Here is a 17,474-nt window from a genome sequence, read left to right as displayed (position 1 = left end):
TGACTCATGAACCGTTTTCAACATAATATTTTTTACAGTGAACCCCTTTCAACATAATATTTTTAAAGCGAACCACTAAGCCTATATTCTCCAGGGGATCACATCTGGTGAGTATGGGCTTGGTACACCCAAGGTCCTGAGCTGGATATCATCATTATTCTCTTTCTTGGTGACTCTCTCTCTCTCTCTCTCTCTCTCTCTCTCTCTCTCTCTCTCTCTCTCTCTCTCTCTCTCTCTCCTCTCCTTCAGGGTAACTCGGAATTTTTTTTTTTTTTTGACTGGTGCAGCAAAAGCCTCAGGCTTCCTTTCACCATATGGATAATAATGATAATGAAATCGTATAATATTTCTGAATTTTTATTGTAAAATATTTCCAGTACTACGTTTTTATAAGTGACATAGCGTAATAATAAAAATTATTATTAAGTATCATTTATATTTTGTAAAGCAGTTATTAATCACTCCAAACTACATTTCGAACAGGCTAAGAGTAGAAAACTTGCTTTTTGTCCAATGGTAGCTGACCATTCTGGTCTCTTGCTAAAACTATCAGCTGCAATTTTTGCCCATCTCTGTTCCCACTTCTGTCAAAACCAAATAGTTCTGTTGCCACATCAGCCAAAGATAAAGCTGACCTGCTAGCATCCTATTTTTCTTCCAATCATGTATTGATGATCTTGGTAAATCACCACAAACCATTCCCAGTACACTCCATTCAATGCCTCCTGTGGTCTTCCATCAAAAGAATGTCAGAAGGATTTTGACGAATCTGATGCTAAGAAAGCTCCAGGTCCTGATGGTACTTCTACACTTGTTCTCAAAACCTGAGCTCCTGAACTTACTTCTGTTCTTTGCCACTTTTTTCACTTCTTTATTCCAAAGGTATTTTTCCTTCTGCTTGGAAATTTACTCATATCCAGACAGTTCCTAAAAAGGGTGACAAATCTCTCCCATCCAATTATTGTCCCATTGAAATTACTTCTACTTTTTCTAAAGTAATGGAGAAATCAATTAACCACCAACTCTTAAACTATCTAGACACATTCCGTCTGGTCAACGATCACCAGTATGGATTCCATCAGAGTCGATCCACTGGTAATATTCTGGCCTATGTTACCCATTTATTGACAAATTCAATGGAAAAGTTAGGTGAAACACAAGCAGTTGCTCTTGACATCTCCAAGGTTTTCGATCGCATTTGGCATAAAGGTCTTCTAAATAAGCTTTCATCCTACGGTTTGCCAACTGGTTTTTGTAATTAAGTATCCAGTTTTATCTCTGACCACTCACTGGTTAATTGTAGATGGCTCTCTGTCTTCTAACTTCTCCACTAATGCTGGTGTTCCCAGCATTAGTCCTACTCTTTTCCTATTGTATATTAATGATATTCTTCCATTAACCGGAAATCCTATCCATAGTTTTGCTGACGATAGCACATTGCATTCCACCTTCCAGTTTGAGAAACCTTGCCCTGCTCAAACTGCTTCAACTTCTCGAATATCCACTACCATTTCCTTAAATGCTGATCTCCAGGTAATTCTACAATGAGGCAAAGACAACTTAGTTGATTTCAATCCTTCTAAAACTCAGTCCAGTCTTATATCTTGCAAAAAGGATTCTTCTGCTCCTATGTTTATCTTCGATGATGCTCCGATTTCTAGGCAAGATCTTGGGGATTACCCTGACTTCTAATCTCTCTTGGCATAAAGCACATTACAAATATTGCTTCCTCTGCATCTAAAAAACTTTGTTTTCTCTTTTTCTCCTAGCATTCCTTTTCTTCCAAACTGTTGTTGACTCTGTAGAAATTGCAAATCCAGTATATCACGGAATATTGTTCCCACATATAGGGCGGTGCCCCAAAAACCTCTCTCAGGCTTCTAGATTCCATTCAAAAGAGGGCAGTTAGGTTAATTAATGTCTGATCTCTAACAAAAAAAAAAAAATAAATAAAATAAAATAAATAAAAAAAATATATATATTATTAGGGTCACCAGTAAATGATTATATCTACCCATATACTTATTGTGTCTGTAAATTGCATGTGTTCTCTGGTCGATTTGCCTGTTTTGTTGGACGAAACCCCCAGTTTCTGGGGGGGGGGACCTTGGTATCTACGCCTGAGACTGACTAACTCAGCCACAGAGTGAAAAAAGCCCATTAAAATTCCTTGCATCATTGTCAGGATTCGAACCCAGGCGTATTCCACTTGGTGTGGGGAGGAACGGTAACGATAACACTATAATTCCTGCTCTGTCTTTCAAAGCATTCGGAACATGTGCCACAACCAGTCAACATCCTTTTACTGTTAAGTTCGAATTCACAGAACCAACTTTTCTTCTTCCTCATTTATTCATTCAATTTCCGTTTTCTGGAACAACCTTCCTTCTTACGTGTTTCCTGAAAATACAATCAACAGAAGTTCAAGTCTAATGTCAATAAGTATCTTCTTTCAACTTTTCAACCCATGCACAGTACTAAGTATTATAGGTTCTAAAAAAAAAAGTACCTGTACATAACAATGGTCCTTGAGAATAAAAAAAAATTTACCATGGAAAACATTTATTTAATATGATATACTGTTAGATAGTAAACTAATTATAAGGAATTGTAGGAGATGTGGTTCCTTTCTTTGGCAATTCTTTACTTTTTATTTTACTTTATTGTTTATTATTAGTTGTATTTTGTAGTTCACAATAATATACCTATGTAAATCTAAGCAGATGCCATTATAGAATTTTTAGTGCGAACCCCCGGAACACTTCCACGAACCCGCAAGGGTTTGCAAACCACTGGTTGGGAACTGCTGATGTAAGAGAACAAAATTAAATTAAGGTATAAAACAATTAAAAACAGATTCTTTGTACTGCACTTTATATTCTTGGAAATTACAAAGAAGAGGTGATATTTTGGAATTCATTATTCAATTTAGTCGTTGGGATTGAGGCACTTTCTAACCCAATGACAAAATTTAATAATAATGAATTCAGAAATCTCACTATTGTATGTATAACTTAGATACTGGGAGTGATTGGGTCAAAAATTTGTAAAAATTTTACCCTGTCTTACCAAAAAATCAAATTTAAAACTTATCATGCAGAAATTGTACTTTTTTACTTAACAGTATATCCATATAATGCCCTTCTCAACTATTTATTATTCAACATTCAAGTCTGCTTATTATAACATCATTCTTTAATGTACACAGTGACATATACTTCACTACCAGTCCTAGCTTCAATCACAGTTGTCTTTTTCACTTTGAAATCTATCAAATGATTATATTTATTATCATTTTTGTTCGATTAATCCCATTGTCTATAATTAAAATGTATTTTGTTTATTTATATATCTATTTGTTGGAAGTTTCTTCTAGCCATCTGTGTAGGTTTAATGTAGCTACTTTAAGTTAATAAAGAATCATTATTATTATGTAATGGCCAATCATGATACACGCCTGCATACCTGGAATATATGAGAACTATTTGTATTTTGTACTTTACACTCTTCTTCACTCAGAGATTCTTCCAAATTCTGTCTAGCACGACTTTTGGCAAAATCTTCATAAAGCTGAGTCTATTGAAGATATAATAATGAATAAAATTGGTTTGGATATAAAAGAATAAAAGCAAAATATATGTATTATGAAAATTTATTAAAAAATTATACAAACACTCTGATAATTTGATTATATTGGATTCAATGATAAAGCAACTCAGGTGGAAAAGAAATTGGTGGAAAAGAAAAAAATTGTACTCTTTCTTATACATTACTTCAGTTCTACTGATTTACTAATTTTGCTGTGTATTTATTTCTGATGGCCTAGAATTTACTGTAATTTGAGAAAATAAATCAAAATGAAACTACCTGGCAGTGTTGCAGTGAAGTCAAACATGATTTCTCCATAAATCCCTTGTCAGTTCACATATATTTTTATCTAGTTTAGCTCTTACAGTTTTTCCTATCCTAAGTGTTAACGTCTAGTTAGAAGAAAGGATATCATATGCTGTTGTTGAATACTGTATATACTCATCTCCTGAACACCCTACTATTCAGGAGATAATACAGTACAGGAACTCCCCGACTTATGTAAGGGTTGAGTTCCGCGGAATGCCATGTAAGTTGAAGAATTTCCCCCATGCTTGTGTAGCACTCACAACTGTGTTCGCTGAATTAATTGAATCAAAAAAGAAACATTCAACGAACATGTAAATACAATTATTTATTGTATTTATTCAATTTTATCTCATGTGCAGGAAAAATTACCAAAGCGTGCAGTTTAAAAAAATTTCAAAATAAAGAGGGGAGACAGGCATAATGTCAGTAAGTTTTACCCCTCGAGCATCGTTGCCAGAATCGACATCTTCAGCTGATAAGTACGCCACTGAAGAGTGGCTTTTTTCTTTTCATCGTAGATTTCTTTGTAGCAAGCAAGCATATCATTCACCCCTCTGTTAACTTTTAAGAATCATTTGCTGTCAAGATTCATCTTCTCAAACCTCACCATTGCCAATGCAATTTCACGAAATGCCACTCCAACTCTGGTGATGAAGCGTCTCGGCTGTTCATTTGGTTCATCTTGAGCTTCGTCAGCATTTTCTTCTTTCATTATCACTGCTTGCAAGTCAATAAGTTCTTGGTTAGATAATTCCTTCTCTTCTTTCTCTATTAACTCCACATCTTTGGCATCAACCTCCAACTGAGTAGCTCTGTAACTTTACATATTTTCATGGGCATATTTTCTTTCATGTGCCATTTAAACAACTTTTATAATTTCCGCCCAGGCCTTATTAATGTTTAAGATGGCGTGGTAAATATTGTAAGATTTCCAAAAGTCAACGTAATTTTCTCATCATCTACTGCAGACAATGCTTGCGCAAATGTTGTGTGTAAATAGTAGGTTTTTAAATTCGAAATAACATCCCGATCCATGGGTTGGATGAGTGAAGTCGTGTTTGGCAGGAGAAATATGACCCTCACATTCAAATTGAAATTGTCTAGATGTGTAGGATGTCCAGGAGCATTATCTAATGGAAGCAAAATCTTGAAAGGAACATTGTTGTCTATACAATATTTTCCAACCTCGGGAATGAAGTAGCATTTAAGCCAATCCTCAAAAAGAGATACCGTTATCCATGCTCTCTGGTTCGATCGGAAATGCACAGGTAGGGTGGCGTTATTGATGCCCTTAAATGCACAAGGATTTCCAGAATCGTACACAAGGTATTAATCTGTAAGCTCCCACTGCATTAGCTCCAAGCAAGAGCGTGGCCCTATCTTTTGAAGCTTTGACACCTGGCACTGTCTTTTCAATCTGGCATTTTTTTACAATACAGAGCAGTCTCGTCAACATTAAGAATTTGCTGCGTTGAATAGCCACGTTCATCAATAATTTTTTCCAACACATCACAAAATATCTCTGCAGCTGCAGAATCAGCACTAGCTACTTCATTGCACACTTTAGTGTTGTGGAAACCAGCGCAATGCTTGAACCATTAAACCACCTGTTGCTTTGGGGTGGGTTCGCCGTACTTATCCTTATAATCTTTATAAATATTTGTTGCTTTTGCTATGGTCATTAGACTCAGGAGCACTTGCTTCTGAATCTGATTTTCCATCCATATTATTACCAGTTGTTTCATCTTTGATATAGCACCTGAATGCTGTTTTGTGATCACTGTTGATCTTAAGTGCATTGATCCTTTGACATGTTCTTTTATATGCGCACTGTCCTTTAAAATAGTATTCACTGTTGAAGCAGCGAGACCTAATTCCTTTGCAATAGATGACAAACTTTGTCCTGCTTCGTACTTCTTGATCATTTTCATCTTCATTTTTTAATCAAGTTTTGTTTCATTTCCTGGCACTACCAGCACTTGCACTTTTCGTTGTTGGTTGCTTTCCCTTCATCATTGTAATATGTAAATAGGAATGAAGAGAAGTTTCTGAAAATTTGTTTTTTATATGATTGAAGATTTCAGTGAAGGGGAACACATTTCCCATAACAGCATAAAAACACACACACAACTGCATTTATCGCCATTATTGCAAATGCAATAAGATCGAGTTTACTACCCATTTATAATTATATGCACTAAGAGAAAAGCCCAATAAACCTGAAAGTGAAAATTGTTTTACGGTTGTGACCTCCAGAAACACGCTTTAGAAAAATATCACAAAGGCATTCAAAATTGATTCTTATAACGGAACATATGATAATGATGAAAGGGTAGTGCAATTTCCATTATAAAAATTACCTTTTAAAGAGATAAATAGCTTAGTAATATAGCAAAAATTTCAAATTCCAAGGACTTGGAACAAATTACAAGAGAGAGAGAGAAAAAAAAAAAAAAAAAAAAATTGTGTTATTGGGTTCACACTATGATATTTCACGATACCTCCATTTATTCTTATGGGATGCAAAATATGTTTCCACGATTTTTTTAAGTTTGCACCGGCCGGCAAAAACTTATGTAAAGTCGAGTATTACGTAAGTTGGGGAGTTGCTGTATTCATTTAACGATGAAAGGGTAGTGCAATTTCCATAGGGGAAACCCTGGAGCCCGCCAAAAAAAAATAATAAAATACTTTGAATTATAAAAATTACCTTTTAAAGAGATAAATAGCTTAGTAATATAGCAAAAATTTCAAATTCCAAGGACTTGGAACGAATTATAAGACAGAGAGAGAGAGAGAGAGAAGAAAAAAAAAAAAACTGTGTTATTGGGTTCACACTATGATATTTCATGATACCTCCATTTATTCTTATGGGATGCAAAATACATTTCCATGATTTTTTTTAAGTTTGCACCGGCCGGCAAAAACTTATGTAAAGTTGAGTATTATGTAAGTCGGGGAGTTCTTGCATTCATTTTTTCCAGTTTCCAATATGAAATTGTTAGTTCTTTGAACACACTACTTTTATTCATAATTTGTTTGGGGGACACAATCATATTCGGAGTATATCTGAAACTGCGATATGAAGGTGCAACCTTGATATAACACAACATGCATATATCAAGGTTGCACTGTACTTAATTTTTTTTTGTAAAAATTGCTGATATCTGAGAGGGCAAAATATTGAAATTCCCCATACTGAGGTTCTAGTATATTTCATTATAAACTTTTTAACACTTATCTACACTTAATTTTTAAGATTTTATACCTACTGTATTTTTTTTTATAAACTATTTTAATTTTTATATTTCACTGTGTAGTTGATTGATTTGATTATAGTGGTATTAAAATTTGTATTTACTAACACTTTTTAGCTATATAATATTGATGTAAATACACCATAGTTTACCTATAAGTTTAAGTAGTGTAATACACTACCATAAGTAGTGTAAAGGTATTTGATTTTATCTCATATTGTGGCTACCTTCACAACGAGATACCAGGTATTGCACTGCTTCGAATAAACAATGCTTCTCTAATAGAGGAGACTACTGTTATTTATTCCTTGGTAATGCCTTCGCAACCATGATGGCATGTTTGCATTACCAGGGTACCTGCCTGCCCACCAATGAGTGAGCCAACAAGCTCTGCAATGGTGCCGTCTGGGTAGTGGTGTCCACTGAGAATAAATAACAGTAGTCCCCTCTATTAGAGAAGTGTTGTTTATTCAAAGTAGTGCAATACCTGGTATCTCGTTGTGAAGGTAGCCACAATATGAGATAAAATCAAACAATGCCCTTACACCAATATTATATAATAGTTAAATTCAAAACCCATAACATATTATGCCTTGTGCATTTAGCTTTCAAAATAACACTTTTTAGATAAAGTAAATCTTAATATAAGATTTTTTTAATTATTTATTTTGCATGTTTTCTAATTTCTAAGCATCCAAAATCAAGGAAGCCTCTAATCTCAAGCTTTCTGGACAAAGGATCTGGAACTGTATGAAATTCAAGATGCTTGCACCTGAGGATGGTTAATATTTGAATAAGAGTTTCCCTTTATATATATAGTGTTTTTTGGGTGAATCAGCTTACACACGTAAAGAAGCTGTTTGTTGTTTGTTATTTGGTTTTTAGGAGCATTAGCAACTAAGGCTATATTGCTCCGGGGATATGTGGTGGTCATTTCCTGACCTTTCTGCATCCTCCGTATTTGGTGGTCACGGGCTCGAACCCCGGTCTAATCAAGAAGCGTGTGCTATGCACTGCCACTCCTGCCCACCTGGCTATGGAGCCGCACGTAAAGCAGCAGCTACTGTCTTAACTGTGTACATCTGTCTGCAGGGAATAACTCAACTCCCAGTAGATGGATTTTCACGAAATTTTATATTTGGCTCTTTTAGAAGGTTTGTGGAGACAACCAAAATTTTGTTAATATTGGACCAACTGAAATCCAGCGATTACACTAGCCAACAAAAAATATTTTTTGTCATACCTCTGAAATTAAAATATGTGACTCTGGAGGAAATAACCGCACTGATTCCGAAAATCACCATAAAAAGTCTCTATCGCATCTATGTTAAAAGGTGTACCAATGTTTAATGTTAAAATAAAGTTTATAATACAAGTGTAAAAGAACATTATATGTTCTTTCTTTATAACTCATTTAACTTTGGAAAAAATATCATAAATCATAGTGAAATAGTTATATGTCAATAATATATAATCAGCATACCTGTAATTGTCCTTAAAAATGTTTGCTACTAAGGGATTTTCGCTTGTATTCCTGCTATCTCTCTCTCTCTCTCTCTCTCTCTCTCTCTCTCTCTCTCTCTCTCTCTCTCTCTCACAAGGAACCAGCAGTAATCCCCCATCATTACAGGATCCCAGAGACCTTGGTACCGCTTTCCGATCGTGGAAATATCTTGATGAAATCACTCCCCGTTGTTCATCAAGGGGAAAATTCGAGATGGGAATGAAGAAAATGAATTTTCAACAACATTCGACAGTCCATGCTTTTGTAGCACTCAAGTAAATTAGACACCACATTTCATAGTTTTCTTCTTTCTTCTTCTTATTACCCAACCATGAACTATAGCTATAAATGATTGCCAAGCTGCCAATTCAACCTCCTTTAACTGGGTTTCAAACTCATCATCTTTCAGTTTTCTAATTTGGGGTCCTACAAAAATTCCTTCCTTAAGTTTAGCTTATGTTAAATTAGACAACAAACTTCTCAAGTATGAAAATTAGTTACCTTCTTTATCTAGTCCCTTCAGGAAATTTTTCATCAACCCAAGTTTGATGTGCAGGGGTGGAAGAAGAACCTTGTTTGATTGCACTAAAGGAGTATATTTTGCATTACATTGTCCTGGTACGAACTCATCCCACTTGTCCCAATTTTGCACAATATAATGTTCTTCTATCGCACGGCTGTCCCACAAACACAAAAAAAAAAAAAAAAAAAAAAATGGGAATCAGCAGATAGAGCCAGAAATTATTTTAATGCTACCGCAAGGGTTGCAGGCCACACTCTCCTACTCCTGAGGGGCTGTTTATGTTCAAAGGATAGATTTACAACCCCAAAAATATGGCACGATCAGTTAATACTTGGAAAACCTTGGCACAGCCTACAAAAATCCTCACCAAAAACGCTAAGTGTGCTCTTTTCAAATTGTTGCATCAGAATTTGAAACTAAGAACCACAGGCAGAAGCATGATTATGTTTATCACAAGAAAACTGAAGTCAGAATCAATCTAAAATTAAGAGAATTAGCTTATATCTGTTAAAATAAATCAGTATGTCATACATTACTGGCTAGATTATGCAAAATAGGCATATTTTGATAAAACGTAACTCCCTCTATATTTAATAACTGTGATGTGATGTCAAACTATCATGGTGATTTTTGAAATTTATGGGTAAAAATTGGTTAAAAACAGCATTTAAGTTCTTAGAGGTAAAAATGGTGTTGGCTAGTGTTACTATTTCTTTGTCCATCCACCTGCATATGAAAACTTGGCTCCCTGTGAATAGCTTTTTGTGAAATTTTATATTTGGCACTTTGCAAATCTTTCATTGGCACTTTACAAATCTTTGCCAAATGCAATGAAAGATTTGTCACGCATTCCCAAATTTCATCAGAATTGGACCAATGGAGATCTGGTAATTATTTTATTATTTTTTATTTTGTATATATATACTGTATAATATAGCTAAAACAGTGGCTAATATGTTTGCTGTTGTATATTGATTGAAATTTGCTTTGTGTGCTGTTTGTAACAAAGTACTACAAAACATGGAGCGAATATTATGTTGCAAGGTAGGTGCAGTGAAGTGAAAATAATTACTTTTATATATATTATTAGTTAACAAATTAGTAATTAATTCAAGATCATTAAGTAACAAGATAATTAGTTTTTACCTTTTGATTCTATTAATAACAAAAAAAAACAAACCTTAATTTAAGAAATAAATATCAATGCAGTTAAAATGGAATCCAATATCAACTAATTGTTTTTAAATAAATATCAATTAAAGAAGTATTAACTAACCTGTAAAAAGCTAAGTTCACAATAATAATCTTGAATAATTTTAGGAGGCAGATCTTGCAGAACATCTTCTTTCATTCTTCTTAATAAAAAAGGTAGAACCTGTCTATGCAAAGATTCCATTGCCAAAACTCCTACAATTGTTTAAAAACATTACACTTAAATAACAACCATTTCTAATCATAAAAGCTTACTAAAATAACAGAAATGCAGAGTATAAACAAACTCTACATTTCTTAAATAAAAATTCCTTATTAATATTTAATTTTCTAAAGAGAAAATATGGGCAGTTAGATATCCTCCTGTCAGTGGAGGTATAAGATCTGACAGAAAACAACACAATCTCTATTTTGTGTTAACTGTTGGTTCAAGCTAAGTGGCTATTACTTTGTCTACCTTTGTAATTATTCTTAACTATCTTCCATCTGTACTTTTTAAAGTGAAATGTTGCTTATTCAAAATTATACCTGGAAAATTTCTGGTAGAAGAACATATACTAATATACATAATCCTCTATTTGTTTTGAGCTTCACGTAAACAATTGGACAGTTCACACTACTACTATGAAATTTAGACACTCTTCATTAAGGAAATTATTATGTTTGATTTTATGTAACAGTTTCTTGACACACACATACATATATATATATATATATATATATATATATATATATATATATATACATACACTGTGCTGCCACTTTATTAGATACACCTACCTAGTAGAGTGTCGAGTTCGTCTAGGCATGGACTGAGCAAGATGCTGAAAACGTGCAGGAATGGAGTACCATGCAGTTCCTTGAGATTCGATGGAGGTGTAGGCCTGCAGCGAACAGCCCTTTCCAGCTCATCCCAAAAATGTTCAATAGCATTGAGATCCAGGGACTGAGCGGGCCACTGCAGCAAAGAAAAGTCACTGTCATGTTCCTGGAACCATTCCATAGTGATACGGGCTTTGTGCACCGGCGCATTATCCTGCTGGAAGTAACCATCTGACTGAAGATAAACTGTCAACATGAATGGATGCACTTGGTCAGCAAAGATGTGGCATTCAGACGTGAATCTATGGGTATCAATGGACCCAACGTGTGCCAAGAAAACATTCCCCACACCATAACACTGCCCCCACCACCTTGCACACTAGTTGTCCGACATGATGGGTCCACAGATTCATTTTTTATCTCATGCGCAGGAAAAATTACAAAATTTTCAAAATTATAAAATTACAAAAAGAGAGAGGAGACAGGCATAACGTCAACAAATTTTACCTTTCGAGCATCGTTCCCAGAATTAACTCTCCAGCTGATAATACACTGCTGCGGAAGTTGAGGGCTGTGGAGATTTAGAAGGGGTTTTTTCCAATATATCACAAAATTTCTCTGCAGCTGGAGAATCAACACTAGCAACTTCACCACAATGCTTGAACCTATTAAACCATCCGTTGCTTGCCACGAACCTGGCTTGGTGTTCGCCGTACTTATCCTTAATATCTTCATAAATGCTTCTCACTTTTGCTTGAATGGCCAATGGATTCAGGGGCACTTGCTTCTGAATCTGATTTACCATCCATATTATTAATAGCTTTTGCATCTTCGATATTATTAGCCATATGATGCAAGGAAGCCTGAGGCTCATGCTGTATCAGCCAAAGAAATCTCCCAAGTTACCCCAGGAGAGAGAGAGAAGGATGATGATATACAGCTCAGGACCCTGGGTTTGTCAAGCCCATACTCACCAAGTGAGCCCCTGAACATGTTTTGTGATCACTGTTGATCTTAAATGCTCTTTTATACACACACAGTCCCTTAAAATAGTATTCACTGTTGAAGCAGCGAGACCTAATTCTGTGCAATAAATGACAAACTTTGTCCTAATTCGTACTTTTTAATTAATCATCTTCATTTCTAAATCAATTTTGTTTAATTTCCCAGCACTGTCAGCACTTGCACTTTCCATTGGTCCCTTTCCCTTCTCCATTGTAATAAGTAAATAGGAATGAAAATAGGAATGAAGAGAAGATTCTAAAAATTTATGTTTTTTATATGATTGAAGATTTAAGTGAAGGGGAACTTATTTCACTATAATACCATAATGTAAAAACCCACAGAATTCCAGTTATCAGTATTATCACAAATGCAATAAGATTGAGTTTATTAGCCGTTTATAATAGATTGTGCTAACTGCAGACGGGCTGCAAGAGTAGCTCATGGTGTATTGTCCACATTTCAAGAAGGATGTAGAGCTGCTGGAATGAGTACAGAGAAGGGCAACAAGATTAGTGAATGGAACAAAGGGGTGCTCTTATGAAGAAAGGCTTAAGTTTTGCAAATTACAGTGTCTGTAGACTAGGCACCAGCGAGGTGATCTGATATTGACTGGATTTTGTGGTTTGGTCGCTAACACAATAGCAAGGCTTTTGTGGATTTATTGGATGATTGTTTTCTACAGCAAAAGTAGCTTTGGGAGGAAACTAGAGGGAGTAATACTCTCGATCGGATTATCAGTAGTGATTCTTCATGCATTAAGAATCTACAGATAAAGGAACCACTAGGCGGCAGTGATCACAGTGTGCTGAAGTGGGATTTACTCAAAGAGGTAACTACCATCGGGGTAAAGAGAAGGCTTTTTGGTTTCGTTAAGGTGACTACGGAAGTCTGAGACATTATTTAAATTCTGTACGGTGGGACCAACTGATGAATTTACCAACAGCAAATTCAAAAAATTAATCTTGAAGAGGTGTATAAAGCCTTGAATGGTTTGAGCATGCTCAATGCTGATGGGATTCTTCCTCTTGCTTAGAATAATCACCTGAGAGGGCATAAATTCAAATTGAGGAAAGACAGATGTAGGACAGATGTGCGGAAATTTGCCTTTAGCCAGCGGGTGGTTGGTTGGTGGAACAGACTTCCATCCCTTGTCGTGGAAGTTGATAGCCTAAATAAGTTTAAAGCTCAGCTGGACAGGTATTTTGAACGAACAGAGGGATGAAGTGGAAGTGGTTATTTTTTATTTATTTATTTTTTTTGGCTGATGCTGCATGAGCTTGCTTTCTTGCATCAAATGCCTCTACTAATGCTAATGCTAAAAGCCCGATAAACCAGAAAGTGCAAATTGTTTTTACTGTTTTATGGTAGTGACCTCCAGAAATATGTTTTAGAAAAATATCACAAAGGTGTTCAAAATTGATTCTTATAATGGAACATATGATAACGATGAAAGTGTAGTGCAATTTCCATTATAAAAATGACCTTTTAGAGAGATAAATAGCTTAATTATATAGTGAAAATGTCAACTTCTAAGGTCTTGGAACGAATTACCAAAAAAAAAAAAAAAAAAAACAAATGTGTTATTGGGTTCACATCACGATACCTCCATTTATTCCTATGGGATGCAAAATACGTTTCCACAATAATTTTTTTAAGTTTGCACCAGCCGGCAAAAATGTACGTAAAGTCGAATTTCCATAAGTCATGCATTACATAAGCTGGGGAGTGGCTATACTACATAAATAATAATAAAAAAAAACAGATCACAGACGTCCAAGTGTTATGCATGTCACCACAAAATATAGTTTCACATTGCCTTTTTAAAGTATCTGTTTTTAACAATATCTGATTTTTCTAAGCTGCTTTCTCATGTTTTATATATCTTCCTCAGCAATATCAAATTGTTATTAGTATTATATAATAATTGGTCATTTTTCGTATTTAATTATTACATGAAAAAAAAAAAAGTGTAAATACAAACACAGATAACAAAAATTAAATTATTTTGAAAAATGCATAATTAGTGGTAAGAAATGGCTTGCAGTCCACAACCCACTTGTAGCAACAACCAATGTGGCCCACAATCTTCAGGGTTTTATCTATTTTAGACCCTAGCCAAAATAAGGTTGGACAACCCTGCAGTAGATGAAGTGAATAAACATAGACCAAAATATCTGATAAATTTAGAAACAAAATAAAAATGTATAGAAAATGGACATATAGTGTGAATACAAAAAAACTGTGATCTAACATAAAACAGAAAGCAATATCGATTCAAGATATGTTTGTACCTAAATATGCAAGAATGAAGCTAGTAAATCAAACACGTGAGATATCAACTGTAGAACAGCAATATTTTGTAGGTTGTAGAAGAATTCGGAAAAACTCCAACTATACAATTGCCTTATTATAACTGGTCAGCATTGTCACACAACATACAGAGGCCCTTACTGAGGGCCTATATCAATGCTTACTTTTTTTTTTTTTTTGCTTAAAAAAAAATGAAAATTTTAATATAATTTTATTAAATTAAAAATATCTTCTGTATTACTGTAACAATGATAAATGTAAAAAAAGCTGCCAGTAATGAAATTCATTGATACTATATTGAATACAGACAAAAGAACTAATCAATGTATCGACATATGATATCAGGATATGGTATCAGTATAATGTTGAATTTAAAAAAAGTTGAGATTTTCCAAAGGTAACGATGAATACATAGATAATGAGTTGTACAGAGTGGCATATCTACATGCAGAGATTTTAATTAAAAATTAAACAAATGTTATCTCCAAGGGGAATGATTTCTGTGAAGTAAACAAACTGCATAATTAAAGATTTCTAGAATTTAGTCTCTATTATTCTTTTTCTCATAGCAAAAATCAAGAACTTTATATCCAGGTTTATTCTTGGAACCTTACCTTAGAAAAGCAATAAAAGGGGGGAAATCATTTAAAAGAGGAATATTATAGCCATTACAAAATGCATGGCACTTCACAGGATTGACTCTAGGACCAAAAGTAAAAAAAAAAAAAAAAAAGGTGTTCATAGATGGATAGTGCTATCAGCAGGAAGATGATAAAAGGAGTTCAGTGTGTATATGTGTATATAAGCAAAAGTATGTGTGCATCGGTAGTTTTCAATGAATTTTTATTTTGGTCATGCTGTAGCATAGCAGAGTATCATTTTTAATTTTATCCCTTCAATTTAGGAATTCATATACTTGTTTTTTTTCACAATTACAATCTATTTGCTTTAAATAATAAATATTTTTAAATAAAAAAATATACTTACCTACCTTATTTGTATATAAATTCCACTCTATGACTTTTCTTGATAAATTTGACATTTTCATAAAATTCTTTTCTAGTGACATTTGAGCTAAGCCCAACAATTGCATTTTCCCAGTTGTATTTCTCTGAAAAGTTTTGATTCTCTTCAAAGCAGAAATTTTTCTTTCAGCAGTGGCAGTAGTAGAAGGAATTCTTACAAGTATATTACAGAGCTTGAAAATTTCTGGCATAGCATCAACAAGTTCATTTGTGTAAATGGATTCCATGGACTCCACCACAATTTTTTTTTTTTTTAAAACTCTTCCATGGAGTATACAATGGTTAACTCATTCTGAAGGTAAAAAATACAATGTCAAAATAACGGCTGTATGTCGCTCTTAGAGATTTTAAAGCATGCTCAGGAAAATTCTTTGAATATTCTTTTAAATTATGGTTTTCATCATTAGAAAAACTTGTATTCTTGGAGCTATTAAATTTTAGTAATGATGAAAACCATAATTTTAATTGTTGGATTGTGTCTGTGATTGCATAGTAAAAATATTTGTAGTGCTCCTGTGGCTCAACAAAATTTTTGTTTCAGAATCTTTTATTTGGTCTTGTTGTATCTATATCGCTTTCTATTATTTTATAAAATCTGAGAAAGCCTACTTGTTTATTTTCAAGCAATTCTGTAGTCTACTTTATTTTCATTTATGCAATACACAATGTCTAGGTATTTTGTTTGAAGAATGTGTTAACTAAAATAGCAGCGAACTGAAAATATTACACTGAACACTTCCAAGAGAAATATGAAATCAGGATAATTAAATCTGTGGTTGAATCTGATAGCAGAGTCAACGTCTCACTTTTCAGGGTTTTCTATTATGTCTTCAAAATGGCTAATTAATGAAGCTCGATTTTCCTTCATGGTATTAACTAGATGGGAGGAGTAATTCCACCTAGCTGGTGCAGCTTTGGAAATCTTTTCTTAATAATATTGTACAGAGCATTAGTTGTTGTGCACGCTTGTGAAAGAACTAAATTTAATACATGTGCACAACAATGAATAAAGATTGTGCACGAATATTTTTTTCTTACTCTTGACTACAATCCATTCAACTCGCCTGACACTGTAGCAGTACTGACATAAGTTTGAGCAATTAATTTATTCTCGCAGTTCATATTTTCAATGCGCCGAAAAACATGGTCAGCTAAGGCTCCTGTTGAAGTTACTGCACTGACTTTTGTAAAACTAATAAATCATTCTGCAACAATGTTATCCTTAGCAACATACCACAAAACAATCAACAGTTATTAATAATTCAACGTATCAGAAGTCTCATCTAAAAGAAATCAACAAACTTAGCCTTGTTAATTTCAGTTTTTATTTTGATATTTTTATTTTTATTTTTCAGTTTTGATAGTTCTGAAAAAACTGTAGCTGTATTTAAATGATTTGCTAATCTTTCATCATAGTCACTGATTAAATTTACAAGTTTCACAATAATTTCCATAGTTTTTGGAAGCATCAGATACAGAATAACCAAGAAATGACAATTCCTGGCAAATAGGAATATAACTATGTCTATCAGTCTTTGCAGAATATCTCTTATTTTTGCTAACCTTTTCATGCTGTTGTACACGAACTCTTTTTGGCTCATCCAATTTCAGTTCTATGCATGTATCACCGAATAATTTCAGACAAATTCAGAACTTCATGCATCTTTGAGATTGTGTTTATGCAAGAGGGTGTTTAATTCACTATATCCTTTTTCAATCCAAACATTTTTTTCTAAGAAAATAGCAAGAATGGCCAGCTCACCTAAAATTGCACTTCCGGCTAAGCATTAAGAATGTTTTTTTCTGGTATATGCTACTCTGAAAATGGGAAACAGAATTCTTACTCACCATATGCAAATTAGGTAAATTTGGCATTGGCCTCCCTCCCATTTATCAGTACTGATTTTCCCCCTTAAAAT

At 34.1% G+C, this 17,474-nt stretch overlaps 1 protein-coding gene across 4 annotated transcripts in view; it reads right to left on the bottom strand.

Moving 5' to 3' along the window:
* LOC150075060 (TATA-binding protein-associated factor 172-like) overlaps window positions 1-17,474 on the bottom strand; it is a 934,682-nt gene that overhangs the window by 66,251 nt on the left and 850,957 nt on the right. For all 4 annotated transcript variants that reach the window (XM_090388242.1, XM_090388245.1, XM_090388243.1 and 1 more), the window contains exons 33-34: window positions 10,458-10,588; window positions 3,466-3,576 (exon numbers count right to left, since the gene is read on the bottom strand). In XM_090388242.1, the coding sequence (XP_090244368.1) occupies window positions 3,466-3,576; window positions 10,458-10,588 (242 nt within the window). The remainder of the gene's footprint in view (window positions 1-3,465; window positions 3,577-10,457; window positions 10,589-17,474) is intronic.

Source organism: Mastigoproctus giganteus, chromosome 14 (assembly GCF_048544385.1).
Source record: "Mastigoproctus giganteus isolate SK-2022 chromosome 14, ASM4854438v1, whole genome shotgun sequence".
NCBI classification, from domain to species: domain Eukaryota; kingdom Metazoa; phylum Arthropoda; class Arachnida; order Uropygi; family Thelyphonidae; genus Mastigoproctus; species Mastigoproctus giganteus.
Note: the sequence above shows the minus strand (reverse complement) of the source record. Positions and strands in the feature narration are given on the sequence as shown.